The 19,097-nt window shown below is 37.2% G+C and overlaps 1 protein-coding gene across 1 annotated transcript; it reads left to right on the top strand.

Moving 5' to 3' along the window:
• The first annotated feature begins 13,276 nt into the window (after positions 1-13,276).
• LOC147280524 (uncharacterized) lies at positions 13,277-14,644 on the top strand. The gene has a single exon (XM_086252222.1). The coding sequence runs from the start codon at positions 13,277-13,279 to the stop codon at positions 14,642-14,644; it is 1,368 nt and encodes a 455-aa protein (XP_086108348.1).
• The last annotated feature ends 4,453 nt before the right edge of the window (positions 14,645-19,097 follow it).

The following is a 19,097-nucleotide window of genomic DNA, read 5'->3' as shown; positions in this document are numbered from 1 at the left end:
TATTGCTGCTCCTAACATCTATATGGTGTTTTTCCAGCTTCCCATGCCTTGCCACATCGCTTGCAAACTCAGTTTGAGGCATACACCTTGAAATGACTAAGTTTGGGAAAGCCTTGAGTCATGAAGTTACGTTCCAGCTGGCCCTCAGCATGTTCATCACCACCATTAGCTTCTCTAGCTTCAGTGTGATGCGTGTGGTTGGTTTGTGCAAGAAAATTACAAGGTAGATCATACTTTGGTAGCTGTTTTGATTCTATGAAGTTTGGAGGTTCTCATGTGCACACTTTTCTTTTCCAAGCTAATTTCGGCCAAGGGTTGGTTCCAGCAAGTTCCATGTGTTCCAAGGAAGCTAGTTTGGGCATTTGTTTGGTTTGGATGAGAGTGGGCTGCAAAATTGGTTTGTTACTCATAGTTTGGTCACTAACAGCTTCTAGGCATGACTTGTTTGTGGAAAGTTTTCACACCAATCTGAGGTCATCAACATGTTAGAAATGATTAAGGAGAAGATTTGGTCCAAGATTGGGGGTCCCATTCGGCCTACATTGTGTTTTAGGTGGATTGGAAGTTCAAATATGAGCCAAAGTACCAAAATTGCTGCTGCTGCATGTTCTGGGTGTTCATTAGATTTTTTGTCGCTAATTCACCTTCTGCAACAGCTGTTCATCGGATTTTTCGTCGAAAAAAGGTTTTTGCCACTTTTTAGTGACGGTTTTCTGCAGAAAAACCGCAGCTAAAGGTCATTTTTTCAGATTTTGCTGCTGCTGCCTCCTTTTCTCCTAGTCTCAATTTTGAGTGTTCTTTGCTCGATTTTGATTATGAGTTTTCAGAGCAACTCAACAACAACTCTCCCTTATAATTCTTGATTCTTTTTAGTCGATTCCTCCACAAATTGGAGCCATCACGGGTGTGTCATCTTCCTTTTTCTTTTCCAATTTTCCTCTCACCCTCTTGATAATTCTCATTGCTTGTTTTATTCTCTTTATCATTGGGGACAATGCTAGAATTCAGTTTGGGGGTGGGGAATATGTTCTCTTTTGTGTCTTTAACATTTTAAAAAAAAAAACCATACAAAAATATTTTTCTGATTGGTGTGAATTTGTTTTCAAAGTGTTGTGTTGTTGTCACTTCTTCTCAATGATGAACGTAATTTGTGTCACTTAACCTCACTAGAGTTGTTTTACTCAATTTTTGACTTAGGGAGAAAATTAATCTTTCTCATGAACCATACAACTTAAGCATGAAATTGATGAGTTAATTGGGGTCGGTAATCACATACATATCTGTGGAGACTTATAACACCTTGTGAGCTTTTGCAAGCCATTCTTTGTTTTTGAGGGATTACATATTAACTCTGTTCCTCTGCCTGTGCTTCTTATTTTTAGATGGTCTCATTATTTTTTTGATCAACTGCTAAGAATAGCATCAATGTAAACCACACATCTTAATAAACTTCTCATAAAATTATTTATTGCTGTTAGGAAGGGATAGTAGGCCATGTTTGGACCGATTGCTAGCCTTTCAAGCTGACCTTGCTACAATTTTATCCCTAGTAGCCCTTTGAAGCCTAAAAACAAGCCTTTTATTTCTTAACCCATGATCTTACCCTTGCTCTAAATTGGAGTTTTAACTAATAAATAAATTTGTCCCACCTTGTTTTGAGAACTATTGGGATGGTTAATGATACATTATTACTCTCTAATATATATTGTTAGTTGAACTTTGAGAGAGTACTTGTGTAAGTTCCGAATTATTGATTGAGGCTCAAATATGTGGGTTAAAATAAAAAAAAAGCAACTTGATGAAATAAGAGAAAAAGTCATGTATATGTGTATGATCTAAAGCATTCAAGAGTTTGAAAATGCGAGAAAGTAAAGGAAGTAAGGAATTTGAGAAAGTAGTTATAATGTATATCCTAATGGTTCTCAAAAGTTTTTCCTTCCCTTCCTTTTGATTAGCCAGTACCTTATCTTTACATTACAACCTAGAAAAAAGTCCTAACTTGATCTTAAGAGCAATTTGGTCTGATTATGGGGAGTAAGTTAAGTTTTGGTTCAAATTCTTGGTAGTTGGTGTCCTTTCATGAAATCATATTTTTCTCCTTCTGTGCGATTTTCATGATTTATATATATGTGAGATTTAGTTTTCTTATTTGCATCAATCTACTCACATATGCTTGAGAGAAGGAAATTTAACCAACTTCTGAGTGCCTTTATTATGAGTGAAATACATGTGAAGGTTTGAAGTTGAAATAAAGAGTACGTTATGTGATTGTTGATTTCTTTTTGGCTTTGAGATGAAATGTGGAAGTTATTGGTTCTTTCTTTATAAAAACTCTGAGTTGAGGATTGAAGTCATCTGTTTCTAAATGGTAAAGAAGTGACATAGGTTTTTGAGGCTAGAGGAAAAAGTGACAAATTTTTATTTTTAATTTTTTTTCAAAGTTTGTTTGTGTGTTGTGTTTCTTTATTTTTATTTTATTTTGTTTTGCTTGAGGACCAGCAAAATCCAAGTTTGGGGGTATTTGATAAGTCATTTATATATCATATAAATGTACTCTTTCTACTTAGATATTGGATGCAAAAGTTGATTGGTTTATAGAGATCTTCACATATTTCAGTTTTTGTATTTTCAGGAGCTCTAAAATGTAAAAGATGGATAAATTGTGTTTTACTTGGGAATTTTTGAATGAAACCACTTGGAGATGAAAGCTAAGAGTTCAAAGAACGTTGTGTCCAATTTCCAGAGTCATTGGATTAGCCAATCGTTCAAAACAAGTTGTCAAAGTCAAGTTATGAGTTACTCGGGCAGATTGGAGCTATTGGGCTTGAGGACGGTTTTAGTCCAGCTTATGCGCTTTTTCTTGAAAAATGTTTGTCATCAAAGTTGTAGCTGACATCAAGAACTTTTCAACGTCATCATACACGTCCAATTTGGTGAAGATTAAGGCCTCCAAAAGCCCAGAATCGGATTCCCTACTGTAACCCGCAAGAAATAGGAAAGCTGATTAGAACTTTCTATTTTCAGTTTCCTATGTAGTTGCGTTTTGTTGGGCTGCCTTTTTCCTTGTAAGTTAAGTAATTTGAGGTTTATTAGGACTAGAAAAAGGGGGAAAGACCCTATATAAAGCATAGCCCAGGTCAGATTAAATGGACGGATCTTTACACTAAAAAGGGAGGACTAACTGAGGCATATGTGCGTGCATCTTTTTATTGTTGGGTTTTCTCTTCCATTCTTATGCTATTACTTTGGTTTTTAATTATTTTCATGTGTAACTAAACCTCAGGCTAGGGTAGGGCTACACCCTAGCAGGATGATATAACAACTTTATTTTTATTTATCCATTAATGTGACTCTTGGTTTGAACTTTTAATTGTTGTGGTTTATACTAGTTATATGTCTGATGCTTGATCACCATGATGGTATATGACTAAGTTATATGATGCAAAATTGGGTGAATGCCACACTGATTTTGATGTATGCTTCTTGCAATTAAAAGGTGTAATTACTTAGGGTAAATACCATGCTATAAGAATTACATGATTATTTTGGTTACTTAAGTTCATTATCCTCTGCGTGTTTATATCTAGCCTAAATACCATAGGGAGATTGCATATTGTAGGAATTATTCTAGCCTAAATGCCATAGGAAGAATAAAAAAAGGATAACCAATCTTCAAACTGAAATTGCCTTTTAATGGATGAATGATATATGTGTTATATTGGAAAGCTTGTGGTGGACGCCTAGCCTTAGTCCTTTATTTCTTTGATTTTACCAATTTATAATCCTTCTAAATCTTCTTTTTAAATTAGTTTTTTTTTTATTCTTGTTATTGCGTTAAATTCTTAAATAATCTCAAAGCATAATTCACAATTTTCTTGTTTTACAAGTTCAGTACTTGGAGCATCTTTTCAATTGATTTCAGTCCTCGTGGGAATGACCTCGTATTTACCTTTGCTATACTAATAATAGCCTTGTTCTATTGCGAGTATATGTAGTGTTTTAACCTCTGTTTTGCAGGTGACTAAAATTCTATCAAGAATGTGTAAATATTTAGGCCAAAAGAGTGTTATGTCTAATTGAGAGTTGTGGCTGAGTTTTTAGGATGATATGAAGAGCGATGATGAAAGGAAAATGAAGTGATAAGGTTAGGTGAGTTCAAAAATGAGAATATTCTCTTTTATCTTTCTAGGGTTGATCCTTGAGGGTTGTGGCGATAGGTAGATGCCCAATTTACCTCATTTAGAGCCTTCATAATGTTGGGATCAGACTTTACTTAGAATGGCCAGACCAAGAACATGAAGCAAAACATGTGATAGCTTTTATCTAAAATGAAAAGATGCATTTTTGACCATTTGTCATTTTGCTGACAGGATTTATGAGTTGTCTTTGAAGTGCAATTTGGAGGCCTTAACCAAACCCTAATTTTGCATTTTTTATATCAATGGAAAGCCATAGATGTCTTCTTTCCAACCAAATATCATATGCTTCAATCCAAGCTCGGACCAAAAAGTTTTGTCCCACATAATGCTGGTGACTCACTTCTACGCTAACTTTGAAATTCAAAATGAATACCTTAAAAGTCTTCAAATCTCAAGAAATTTAACATGAAATAACTTCAAGGTGTTAACTTTCATCTCCAATTGGATTCATGTCAAAATCCACTATGGATAATAAATGGTGCAAATTTTCATTTTATTGATTGGAAGCCAAAAACACAACACTAAATAAAATTTAAAACTTTTATTCAAATGAACTTACAAAAACTAAGTAAAAGAAATATAAAAGGATTTGAATTCATGAACATATCAAATCGCTCGAGTTACAAATTGAAATTTTCAACAAATGACTTGGGATGCACTGAGGAACGACTGGAAATGCCCAAATGAGCGATTTAAGAAATTTTATGGTATGACTTTTGAAGCATCAAGACATGACTTTGGATGTCACTAGGTAAAATTTGATATGCATCAAGAGTATAAACAATTAAAATACCTATAGCTACACGAACTGAAATTTTCAAGGGACAACTTAAGATGTCTTAAGGAACAACATGAAATGCCCAAAAGCACAACTTGAGAAACTCTATAATATGACTTAAGAAGCGTTAAATCAAAACTTGGAATGTCACTGGGTAATTTTCAAATGTATTAAGAGTATAAACATTTAAAATCTCTCGAGTTACGAACTAAAATTCTCAATGAACGACTTGTAATGCTTTAAGAAACGATTTCACATGCCCAAAAGCATGACTTGAGAACACTATGGTATGATTTGAGAAGTGTCAAATCAAAACTCAGAATGTCACTGGGTACAATTTGACCAAGGGTATAAAAATTTTAAATCTCTCAATTTACGACCTGAAATTTTTAAATCATAACTTGGAATGCCCTAGGAATGACTGGAGATGCCCTAAGGAACGACTTGAAAAACTATAAGGTATGAATTTGGAAGCATTAAGACATGACTTAGGATGTTAGTAGGTGCAATTTGAAATACATAAAGGATATAAATATTTAAAATACCTTGAGTTACAAACTGAAATTTTTAAGAAACCACCTAAGATATCCTAAGGAACGACTTAATATACTAAAAAACACGACTTGAGAAACTCTAGGGTATGACTTGGGAAGTATCAAAACATGACTTGGAATGTCACTAGATACAGTTTGAAATGCAAAAAGTGTATAAACATTTAAAATATATCGAGCTATTAACTGAAATTCTCAAAGAACGACTTGGGATGCCCTAAGGATCGACTTAAGATCTCCAAACGCACGACTTGAAATACTCTAGAATATGACTTGGAAACCGTCAAAACATGACTTGGAGTGTCACTAGGTACAATTTGAAATATACCAAGTGTATAAACATTTAAAATACCTCGAGGTACGAACTTAAATTCTCAAAGAACGACTTAGGATGTCCTAAGTAATGACTTGAGATGCCCAAAAGTACGACTTGCAACTCTAGGGTATGACTTCGGAACTGTTAAATCATGACTTGGAATGTCACTGGGTACAATTTGAAATGCATCAAGGGTATAAATATTAAAAATCCTTCAAGTTACAAACTGAAGCTTTCTGGGAACGACTTGAGATGATCTAAGGAACGACTAAAGATGCCCTAATGAAAAACTTGAGAAACTCTAAGTTATGACTTGGAAGCGTTAAGACATGACTTAGGATGTCACTTGTTCAAATTTGAAATGCATCAAAGGTATAAACATTTAAAATCCCTCGAGTTACGAATTGAAATTTTCAATGAACGACTTGGGATGCCCTAAGAAACGGCTTGAGATGCTCAAACGCACGACTTGAAAATCTCTAGTGTATGACTTGAGAAGCGTCAAAACATGACTTAGAAAGTCACTAGATACAAATTGAAATGCACCAAGTGTATAAACATTTAAAATACCTCAAGATACGAACTGAAATTCTTAAGAAACGACTTAGGATGCCCTGAGAAACGACTGGAGATGCCCAAATGAACGACTTTAGAAACTCTAAGGTATGACTTTGGAAGCGTCAATACATGACTTGGGATGTCACTATGTCAAATTTGAAATGCATTAAAGGTATAAACATTTAAAATCACTCGAGTTACGAATTAAAATTTTCAATAAATGACTTGGAATGCCATAAGGAACGACTAGAGATGCCCTAAGAAACGACTTGAAAAACTCTAAGGTATGACTTTAGAAGCGTCAACACATGACTTGAGATGTCTCTAGATAAAATTTGAAATGAAATAAAGGTATAAATATTTAAAATCTCTCAAATTACGAACTGAAATTTTCAACAAATGACTTGAGATGCCCTAAAGAACGATTTGAGATAACCAAAAGCACGACTTGAAAAATCTCATGGGTATGACTTGGGAAGCGTCAAAATATGACTTGAAATGTCACTAGGTACAATTTGAAATACACCAAGTGTATAAACATTTAAATATCTCGAGGTACGAACTGAAATTCTCAAAGAACGACTTGAGATGCCCTAAACAACGACTTGAGATACCAGTAACACGACTTTAAAAACTCTAAGATATGACTTAGGAACCGTCAAAACATGACTTAGAACCGTCAAAACATGACTTGTAATATCACTGAGTATAATTTGAAATCTACCAATAATATAAACATTTAAAATCTTTGGACTTACGAACTGAAGTTTTCAACGAACGACTTGAGATGCTCTAAGAAACGATTGGAGATGCTCTAAAAAATGACATGAGAAACTCTAAAGTATGACTTTTGATTTGTCAACATATGACTTCAGATGTCATTAGGTAAAATTTGAAATGCAACAGGGGTATAAACATTTAAAATCTCTTGAGTTATGAATTGAAATTTTCAATGAACGACTTAGGATGCCATAATGAACGATTGGAGAAACTCTAGTATGATTTTGGAAGCGTCAAAACATGACTTAAAATATCATTAGGTACAATTTGAAATGTATCAAAGGTATAAACATTTAAAATCTCTTAGTCATGAATTGAAATTTTTAACAAATGACTTTGAATAAAAATGCCCAAAAGCATGATTTGAGAAACTCTATGGTATGATTTGAGAAGCGTCAAATCAAACTTGGAATGTAATTGGGTACATTTTAAAATATACCAATAGTATAAACATTTAAAATCCCTTAAGGAAAGAATTAAAATTTTTAACGAATGACTTGAAATGCCATAAGGTATGACTGAAGATACCCTAAGGAATAATAGTAGGTACAAATTGAAAGGCACCAATGGTATAAATATTTAAAATACCTCGATTTACGAACTAAAATTCTCAATAAATAACTTGGGATGTCCTAAAGAACGATTGAAATGTCCAAAAGCACGACTTGACCCTTTATGCATTTCAAATTGTATCTAGTTACATCCCAAGTCATGTTTTGATGCTTTCAAAGTCATACCGTAGAGTTTCTCAAGTAATTCTATAGGGCAAAACATGAATTGAAATGTCTCTAGATACAATTTGAAATGCAACATGGGTATAAACATTTAAAATCTCTCAAGTTACAAACTGAAATTTTCAACGAACGACTTGAAATGTCCATAAGCACGACTTGAGAAACTCTAGGATATGACTTGAAAAATGTCAAAATATGATTTGAAATGTCACTAACTACAATTTGAAATGCACCAAGGGTATAAATATTTAAAATACCTCGAAGTATGAACTGAATTTCTCAATGAATGACTTGAGATGCTCTAAAGAACAACATGAGATCCCAAAAGTAATATTTGAGAAAATCTAGGGTATGACTTAAGAAGTGTCAAGACATGACTTAGAATGTCACTATGTACAATTTGAAATGCACCAAGTGTATAAACATTTAAAATACCTCAAGTTACGAACTGAAATTGTCAAGGAACGACCTGAAATACCTTAAGAAACGACTTGAGATGCCCAAAAACACGACTTGAGAAATTCTAGGATATAACTTGGGTACCATTAAAAATTACTTGGAATGTCACTAGATACAATTTGAAATGTACAAAGGATATAAACATTTAAAATTCTGCGAGTTACGAACTTAAATTTTCAATGAACGACTTGAGATGCCTTAAGGAACGACTTGAGGAACTCTAAGGTTTGAAGTTGAAAGCATCAAGACATGAATTGAGATGTCAGTAAGTATAATTTGAAATGCATCAAAGGTATAAACAATTAAAATGTCTCGAGCTACGAACTAAAATTTTCAAGAAACGACTTTGGGGACCCTAAAGAACAACTTGATATACCCAAAAGCATGACATAGGAAACTCTAGGGTATGACTTGGGAAAGTCAAAACGTGACTTTGAATGTCACTAGGTACAGCTTGAAATGTACTAAGAGTTTAAACATTTATAATATATCTCTCGAGTCACGAACTGAAATTCTCAAGGAACGACTTATAATGCCCTAAGGAAGGACTGGAGATGCCCTAAAGCACGACTTGAAAAACTCTAAGGTATGACTTTGGAAGCGTCAAGACATAACTTGAGATGTCATTAGGTACAATTTGAAATGTATCAAGGGTATAAACAATTAAAATGTTTCAAGGTATGAACTTAAATTTTCAAGAAACGAGTTTAGAGACTCTAAGGAACAACTTGAGATGCCTAAAAGTATGACTTGAGAAACTCTAATGTATGACTTGGGAAACATCAAAACATGACTTAGAATGTCACTAGGTACAATTTGAAATGCACAAAGTGTATAAACATTTATAATCCCTCGAGTCACAAACTGAAATTCTCAAGAAACGACTTAAAATGTCCTAAGGAACGACTGAAGATACTCTAAGGCACGACTTGAAAAACTCTAAGGTATGACTTTGAAAGCGTCAAGACTTGACTTGAGATATCACTAGATACAATTTGAAATGCATCAAAGATATAAAGAATTAAAGTGTCTCAAGTTAAGAACTAAAATTTTTAAGTAACGACTTTAGAGACCCTAAGAAACGACTTGAGAAACTCTAGAGTATGACTTGGGAAGCGTCAAAACATAACTTGGAATGTCACTATGTAGAATTTTAAATGCACCAAGGGTATAATATTTAAAATATTTTGGGGTACGAACTGAAATTCTCAAAGAACGACTTGAGATACCCTAAAGAATGACTTGAGATGCCCTAAGTAACGACTTGAGATGCCCTAAGTAACAACTTGAGATGCCCAAAAACACGACTTGAGATGCCCAAAAACATGAATTAAGAAGCTCTAGGGTATGACTTGGGAAGTGTCAAAACATAACTTGGAATGTTATTAGGTACAATTTGAAATGCACCAAGTGTATAAAAATTTAAAATGCCTTAAGGTACGAACTTAAATTCTCAAGGAACGACTTGTGATGTCCTAAGGAACTACTTGAGATTCCCGAAAGTACGAATTGAGAAACTCTAGGATATGACTTGGGAACCATCAAAACATGATTTGAAATGTCACTGAGTACAAATTGAAATGCACTAAGGGTATAAACATTTAAAATCCATCGAGTTAGAAACTTAAATTTTCAATGAACGACTTGGGATGTCATAAATAACGACTAGAGATGCCCTAAGAATCGACTTAAGAAACTGTAAGGTATGATTTTGGAAGCGTTATGACATGATGTAACGACCCGACCCAAATTTTCACTAAAAATTTAAAATTTTATTTAACTATGTTTTTAAGAGGTTTATAAAAGATGTTGGATTGTATTTTAAAGATTTTGAAATTTATTTGGAAAGTAAAAAGGGTTTTGAATTAAAGTTTTGATTTATTTATTTTCGTTTTAATTTAAGCTTGACCCAAAGTTGACTTTTAAAATAAATGGGTTTTCGATTTTTGACTTTGGGTCTGTTAGATAGGTTTCGAACTCACGATTTCATAGACACGCGGCACGCGCCAATCTGAGTTACGGTTTGAAAGATATAGGCGTTTAAAGTGAGGGGCAATGTTGTAAATTTATAAACGTGGGTTTTAAAATATCAGATTTCCTCTCTCTCTAGATTTTTCCACAACTCTCTCTCTCTCTCTAGAACTCTCTCTCCCTCTATTTATTCTCTCTCCCCGCACTCTCTCCCTCTGGTTTTCTCCTCCCCCGCGAGACCCCCTGCGCCATCACCCAGCCACCACCCTTCACCATCGCCGGCCACCCTTACCGGTCTCGACCTCCGGCGAACACCCCAGGCGCCGACCACCACCACCCCCCGAGCCTACTCTCTTTCTCTCCCCGTGTTCTCTCTCTCTCTCTCTACTTTCTCTGTGCGCCACCAAGCCCTGCACATCAGCCAACATCCATCACTCAGCCGCCGCCCATCTCTTCGCCCAGCCATCTCCAGCCACCTGAGGTCACCGGCGTGCCTCCCCAACGCCTGCTAGCTCGCCAGCTCCGCCTCCAGCTAGCCCAGCCCGTGCGCACAAAAAAAAAAAAAAAACCCAGCAATTGGCTCCCCTCTGTTTCGCCAAATTTTGGGTTGAACCACGGCGCCAATCACCTCCCTTGTAAGTGGGTCTTCTTCCTTTTCCTCTAGGCTTTCAATTTCTTCTGGTTTTGTGGTTCACAACTTTAAATTTGGGAACTTAAATTTTTGGATTATAGGGCCATTTCGAATTTCCTTGAGTTCTGAATTGGGGGTTGTTAATTGGTGTTGGTTTTGGATAAATTTCATCCCTAGGAACCCCAATTATTGTTTAGAATTGAAGGTTGGAGTAGATTTGATGAATTTGGTATTTTAGTTAAAATTTGGATTTGGGGCAGCCACTTTGGGTGGCACCCGCTGTGATTTCGAAAACCCGTTGTCATTTCGTGGTTGTAAATTTATTTTTAAGGCGATTGTTGAGTGGGTTTAATCATGGCTGCGTCGAGTGTGGTTGGATAAGTCGAAATTTGTTTGGGGCGCAAAAAGTGAGACTTTGTTGTTGTCGAAATTTCTCTAAGATGAGCTTTCGACCAATATAAGTTTTATGCTAGTTCTTTTAATTTTCGGTTTGATTCTAGAAGTGTATGTGACGTTGGGTTAAGCTGCGAAGCTTTTGGGATATGAGGAGGCGTTTACGGATTTTAATTTGGGCATGTTAAAATTCGTGGTCATTGAACGAGAGTCGAGTGAGACATTAGGTTTAGCACCCACTTTGATGTCTTTGTGGCGGGACTAATAGTATTTTTATTTGTTTATTTTATAGGCGAGACAACCGTGGTTTGTGACGATCCGGCGAAGGATCGAAGCTAGAGCTATCTCTGTGAGTGGACTTTTGTTTTAAAAACATTTTGTTTATTTTATGGTTGAATTTATTTGCTTAGCCCGAGTTTTATTTGAGTATGGATTGAGTAAAATATTTTGGGGTTGAATTTGTTATAAGTGATTATGATTTCCAAAGTTTACATTTCCGTTAGTTTGACTAATTTTCTTACTTTAAGTTTTATTAAATGATTTTTCATACGAGATTGACGAATAAATGTGGTTTTAAGAGTCGATAGAGATGTACGATTTCAAAAGTGATTTATACAATAATTTATTGAAAGGAAATTGATTTCAAAGTTTTGAGAAAGCCTTGAGTTGATAGCAAAAGGTGTGAGAATCTCATTGGGACTTTTCATTTTTTAAGAAATTATTTTGCGTGGCATTGAGATATAAAAAGATGGTTTTCAAACCACCTTTACAGTACCCTCCAGGTTTCAGATTTAAAAGGTCTTTGGGACCCATCACGATGCACATATAGGCTTTGGGCCGTGTGTCGGGATGCTTCGCCCTTTGGGGGCCGCTCTGCGTGCACGTAAGACAGAATTTGTGGCTCTGCATGTGTATGACAGATTCTCGACTCTGCGCATGTATGACAGATTATTTATGGCTCTGCATGCGTATGACAGATCCTCGGCTCTGCGCATGTATGACAGATTCTATGGGTATCTGACTGGTGTGTGTTTTTAACTGTTAAGTATTTTAAGTGATGAGTTTATGGCAGCAAAAGGTTTTTAAGTAAGACGGTTTCAGTTGAACAGTTTATTGATTTTCAATATGTTGAGAATGTTTGAGAAGAAAGTTTTCAGCTCAAGTTATTTATTTATAAATTGACAATATCGATTTCAGTTTGAGAACTTGGACTTTCAAAGTTTGATTTTCAGCTCTGGATTTTATTATTTCACTAAGAAATGGTTTTAAAAACTGGGGGATTTCAAAGGACATTCTAAGGTTTTAGAGTTAAACGTGTGAAAAAGGGTTTTTCTGAAAAGATATTTAAATCTTTGATTTTCATCTCCATTTAACTGTCCACTCACTGAGCCTATCTCACCATTTTCTTGTTTTGTCTTAAATTGTCCCCCAGGTAGTAGCATTGGTGGAGGTCGAGCCAAACGCGTCGAGGCAAATTACATCCATTTTCTGCCCCCGGATCTTGTAGGGATTCATTTCCATTTTAGAAGTTCCTATCCTTAAATGTAATAATTGCTGTAATAGGATTAGTAGCTCTGATAACCACTCTACAAATTTTAAGTTGGATTTCTGTGGAATTGTTGGGTCTGAGACCCTATTTGGTTGTGGTAGAGGTGGTTGCTGTATAGAAGTGCTTTTTAACAGGTTTGAAATTCCTGGGTTAGTCCATTTTCAGGGGAAGTTCCGCCGAATTTTCGGTAGGATTTTCCTTGAATTTGGATTCCCGCAGGACCCCTTCGGGTTTCTGGGTGAAACTCGGGGGCGGTCCTGTCAACTTGGTATCAGAGCATTAGGTTTTAGATTCCTCAATTCTGCACTGAATGTGCATCCCCATTATTGATAAGAGTTTGGTTTTCTTGTAGATATTATGCCTTCTCGACGACGTGGCCGACCACCGGGGACCCACCATAGGGTAGCAGAAGGCGTCAATGAGACGACACAGGGTTTCGAGCAATCTATTGATAGGCTAGCCGAGGCAGTGACTACTGCTGTTCGCACCAGGGCTTTTCCTGAGGGGGAATATAGCATTGAGCGTGCCCGTAAGCTCGGGGCCTCAAATTTTTCGGGTACTTCGGATCCCAGTGTGGCTAACGAGTGGATGATACAACTCGAGAGGATTTTTGAGGTTATGGGATGCCCCGATGACCGGAAGTTAGTCTTGGCTACTTTCCTGCTAGTGGGTGACGCTTATCACTGGTGGGATTCCGAGCGTTTAGGACTCACCGCGGCAGAGATCACTTGGGATAGATTTAGGAGAGTCTTTTACGAGAAGTACTATCCGCGGGTTTATTGTGATGAGAAGAGGGCCGAATTCCTGAGGCTTAGACAGGGATCTATGTCAGTAGCAGAGTATGAGAGGAAATTCACTGAGCTTTCCAGGTTTTGCCCAGCACTTGTGGCAGACGAGGCAGATAGATGCTCGAGATTTGAGGAGGGTCTGAGAGACTCTATCCGCACGGTGGTTACTGCAGCTAACCACTCCACCTTTAGTTCATTGCGGGATGCTGCCATGAGGGTGGAGAGATCTTTAGCGGAGCGGAATAGGAGTGAGGCGAGACGTCGCCCTCACCAGAGTACTTTTGTGGGTGGCCCTAGTCAGGGACCATCCAAGAGAGGTAGCTTCAGCTCTAGTTCTTCTGGGAGTGGAGGATTCAGAGGTTACAAACAGAGTTCTGGTGGCAATGGAGGATCTGGGTACAGTCAGAGCACGAGTCATCCTTCAGGGGGTAGTTCAGCCCGAAATATGGAACTTTTGGGTAGACATCAGAGTCAGACTAGTGGGAGTTCACATGCTCCATGTCACAGTTGTGGTAGATTCCATGGAGGACCTTGTCAGAAGGGTAGTACTGGGTGTTATCAGTGCGGACAGATGGGCCACATTCGGAGGGATTGTCCGATGTTACGACAGGGCGATGGGAGAGCTTCAGGGTCAGACATGCATCAGGGACAGACTTTTGGGGCACAGAGTCAGAGTCACGGAGCCGTTCAGACTGGGGTTGCCACTTCTAGTAGTGGTGCTCAGTCTAGTCATGCTGGCAGAGGAGGAGGACAGCAAAGGAGTCAGCCAGGACGCCCCAAAGCCCAGGCCAAAGTTTTCGCCATGACGCAACAGGACGCTTTGACTTCACCAGATGTCATCATGGGTACGTTATCCATCTTTGGGCATAATGCAATATTTTTGATAGACTTTGGGACACACACACACACTCTTGCGTGTCACGTATTATCGTTTTGATTGTCGATAAGAGATAAACTTTCTCGATTTGTGGGTTAGAGTGGTTTTCAAACGATTTGAAGGTTTTAAATTGATTTACTTCGTAATGATTTTTATTCTTGAAAACTTTATCTAGAGTTTGGCGTTCTATCACATTTTTTAAGTTATTATTTTTGAGGCGTACTTAATTTATTTAGGTTTGTCGTGGAGTGATCTTTTTAGTTTAAATGTTTTCGGTTTTCTCGAACGGAAAGAAATGCCAAAATTCACGCATATTTCAACTTATGGTTTTTGAAAGGAGGTTTGATTTGATGGGCGATAAGAAGTTTGCAATTACAGTTCACTTAAATTAAGGTTTTCTACTAAATTTCGAGGACGAAATTTTTGTAAGGGGAGAAGGTTGTAACGACCCGACCCAAAATTTCACTAAAAATTTAAAATTTTATTTAACTATGTTTTTAAGAGGTTTATAAAAGATGTTGGATTGTATTTTAAAGATTTTGAAATTTATTTGGAAAGTAAAAAGGGTTTTGAATTAAAGTTTTGATTTATTTATTTTCGTTTTAATTTAAGCTTGACCCAAAGTTGACTTTTAAAATAAATGGGTTTCGATTTTTGACTTTGGGTCAGTTAGATAGGTTTCGAACTCACGATTTCATAGACACGCGGCACGCGCCAATCTGAGTTACGGTTTGAAAGATATAGGCGTTTAAAGTGAGGGGCAATGTTGTAAATTTATAAACGTGGGTTTTAAAATATCAGATTTCCTCTCTCTCTAGATTTTTCCACAACTCTCTCTCTCTCTCTAGAACTCTCTCTCCCTCTATTTATTCTCTCTCCCCGCACTCTCTCCCTCTGGTTTTCTCCTCCCCCGCGAGACCCCCTGCGCCATCACCCAGCCACCACCCTTCACCATCGCCGGCCACCCTTACCGGTCTCGACCTCCGGCGAACACCCCAGGCGCCGACCACCACCACCCCCCGAGCCTACTCTCTTTCTCTCCCCGTGTTCTCTCTCTCTCTCTCTCTACTTTCTCTGTGCGCCACCAAGCCCTGCACATCAGCCAACATCCATCACTCAGCCGCCGCCCATCTCTTCGCCCAGCCATCTCCAGCCACCTGAGGTCACCGGCGTGCCTCCCCAACGCCTGCTAGCTCGCCAGCTCCGCCTCAGCCTAGCCCAGCCCGTGCGCACAAAAAAAAAAAAAAAAAAAACCCAGCAATTGGCTCCCCTCTGTTTCGCCAAATTTTGGGTTGAACCCCGGCGCCAATCACCTCCTTTGTAAGTGGGTCTTCTTCCTTTTCCTCTGGGCTTTCAATTTCTTCTGGTTTTGTGGTTCACAACTTTAAATTTGGGAACTTAAATTTTTGGATTATAGGGCCATTTCGAATTTCCTTGAGTTCTGAATTGGGGGTTGTTAATTGGTGTTGGTTTTGGATAAATTTCATCCCTAGGAACCCCAATTATTGTTTAGAATTGAAGGTTGGAGTAGATTTGATGAATTTGGTATTTTAGTTAAAATTTGGATTTGGGGCAGCCACTTTGGGTGGCACCTGCTGTGATTTCGAAAACCCGTTGTCATTTCGTGGTTGTAAATTTATTTTTAAGGCGATTGTTGAGTGGGTTTAATCATGGCTGCGTCGAGTGTGGTTGGAGAAGTCGAAATTTGTTTGGGGCGCAAAAAGTGAGACTTTGTTGTTGTCGAAATTTCTCTAAGATGAGCTTTCGACCAATATAAGTCTTATGCTAGTTCTTTTAATTTTCGGTTTGATTCTAGAAGTGTATGTGACGTTGGGTTAAGCTGCGAAGCTTTTGGGATATGAGGAGGCGTTTACGGATTTTAATTTGGGCATGTTAAAATTCGTGGTCATTGAACGAGAGTCGAGTGAGACATTAGGTTTAGCACCCACTTTGATGTCTTTGTGGCGGGACTAATAGTATTTTTATTTGTTTATTTTATAGGCGAGACAACCGTGGTTCGTGACGATCCGGCGGAGGATCGAAGCTAGAGCTATCTCTGTGAGTGGACTTTTGTTTTAAAAACATTTTGTTTATTTTATGGTTGAATTTATTTGCTTATCCCGAGTTTTATTTGAGTATGGATTGAGTAAAATATTTTGGGGTTGAATTTGTTATAAGTGATTATGATTTCCAAAGTTTACATTTCCGTTAGTTTGACTAATGTTCTTACTTTAAGTTTTATTAAATGATTTTTCATACGAGATTGACGAATAAATGTGGTTTTAAGAGTCGATAGAGATGTACGATTTCAAAAGTGATTTATACAATAATTTATTGAAAGGAAATTGATTTCAAAGTTTTGAGAAAGCCTTGAGTTGATAGCAAAAGGTGTGAGAATCTCATTGGGACTTTTCATTTTTTAAGAAATTATTTTGCGTGGCATTGAGATATAAAAAAATGGTTTTCAAACCACCTTTACAGTACCCTCCAGGTTTCAGATTTAAAAGGTCTTTGGGACCCATCACGATGCACATATAGGCTTTGGGCCGTGTGTCGGGATGCTTCGCCCTTTGGGGGCCGCTCTGCGTGCACGTAAGACAGAATTTGTGGCTCTGCATGTGTATGACAGATTCTCGGCTCTGCGCATGTATGACAGATTATTTGTGGCTCTGCATGCGTATGACAGATTCTCGGCTCTGCGCATGTATGACAGATTATTTATGGCTCTGCATGCGTATGACAGATCCTCGGCTCTGCGCATGTATGACAGATTCTATGGGTATCTGACTGGTGTGTGTTTTTAACTGTTAAGTATTTTAAGTGATGAGTTTATGGCAGCAAAAGGTTTTTAAGTAAGACGGTTTCAGTTGAACAGTTTATTGATTTTCAATATGTTGAGAATGTTTGAGAAGAAAGTTTTCAGCTCAAGTTATTTATTTATAAATTGACAATATCGATTTCAGTTTGAGAACTTGGACTTTCAAAGTTTGATTTTCAGCTCTGGATTTTATTATTTCACTAAGAAATGGTTTTAAAAACTGGGGGATTTCAAATGACATTCTAAGGTTTTAGAGTTAAACGTGTGAAAAAGGGTTTTTCTGAAAAGATATTTAAATCTTTGATTTTCATCTCCATTTAACTGTCCACTCACTGAGCCTATCTCACCATTTTCTTGTTTTGTCTTAAATTGTCCCCCAGGTAGTAGCATTGGTGGAGGTCGAGCCAAACGCGTCGAGGCAAATTACATCCATTTTCTGCCCCCGGATCTTGTAGGGATTCATTTCCATTTTAGAAGTTTCTATCCTTAAATGTAATAATTGCTGTAATAGGATTAGTAGCTCTGATAACCACTCTACAAATTTTAAGTTGGATTTCTGTGGAATTGTTGGGTCTGAGACCCTATTTGGTTGTGGTAGAGGTGGTTGCTGTATAGAAGTGCTTTTTAACAGGTTTGAAATTCCTGGGTTAGTCCATTTTCAGGGGAAGTTTCGCCGAATTTTCGGTAGGATTTTCCTTGAATTTGGATTCCCGCAGGACCCCTTCGGGTTTCTGGGTGAAACTCGGGGGCGGTCCTGTCACATGACTTGTGATATCACTAGGTACAATTTGAAATACACCAAGGGTATAAACATTTCAAATCTCTCGAGTTACGAACTAAAATTTTCAACGAACGACTTAAGAAACTTTAAGGTATGACTTTGGAAGCATCAAAACATGACTTTGAATGTCACTAAGTACAATTTGAAATGCACCAAGAGTATAAAGATTTAAAATCTTTCGAGTTACAAAATGAAATTTTCAATGAACGACTTGAGAAATTTTAAGGTATGACTTTGGAAGCGTCAAGACATGACTTGAGATGTCAAGTAGTTACAATTTGAAATGAATTAAGAGCATAAACAATTAAAATGTTTCGATCTATGAACTGAAATTTACAAGAGACAACTTGGGATGTCCTAAGAAACGACTTGAAATGCTCAAAAGTACGACTTGAAAAACTCTATGCTATGACTTGAGAAGCGTCAAATCAAAACTTGGAATGTCATTGACTATATTTTGAAAAGCACCAAAGGTATAAACATTTAAAATCTCTCGAGTTATGAACTGAAATTATCAATAAACGACTTCGGATGCCTTAAGGAAAAACTAGAGATGTCCTAAGGAACGACTTAAGAAACTCTAAGGTATGAATTTGGATTCATCAAGACATGACTTGAGATGTTAGTAGGTATATTTTGAAATACAGTATAAACTATTAAAATATCTCGAGCTGCGAATTGAAATTTTTAAGGAACGACTTTGGGTACCTTAAGGAACAACTTGAAATGCCCAAAAGTACGACTTAAAAAACTCTAGGGTATGACTTGGGAAGCGTAAAAACATGACTTGAGAAAATTTAGGGTATGACTTGGGAACACTCAAAACATGACTTGGAATGTCACTGTGTACAACACTCAAAACATGACTTGGAATGTCACTGACCTGGAGGTGCTCGTAAATATTTTTTTATGGG

This window comes from Dryas octopetala, chromosome 7, assembly GCF_963921425.1.
Source record: "Dryas octopetala chromosome 7, drDryOcto1.1, whole genome shotgun sequence".
Lineage (NCBI taxonomy): Eukaryota > Viridiplantae > Streptophyta > Magnoliopsida > Rosales > Rosaceae > Dryas > Dryas octopetala.
This window is presented reverse-complemented; position numbering and strand designations above follow the sequence as displayed.

Bases quoted from the DNA above. Each gene is read 5' to 3' on its own strand.
- LOC147280524 (XM_086252222.1), top strand. From the start codon at position 13,277: ATGCCTTCTCGACGACGTGGCCGACCACCGGGGACCCACCATAGGGTA.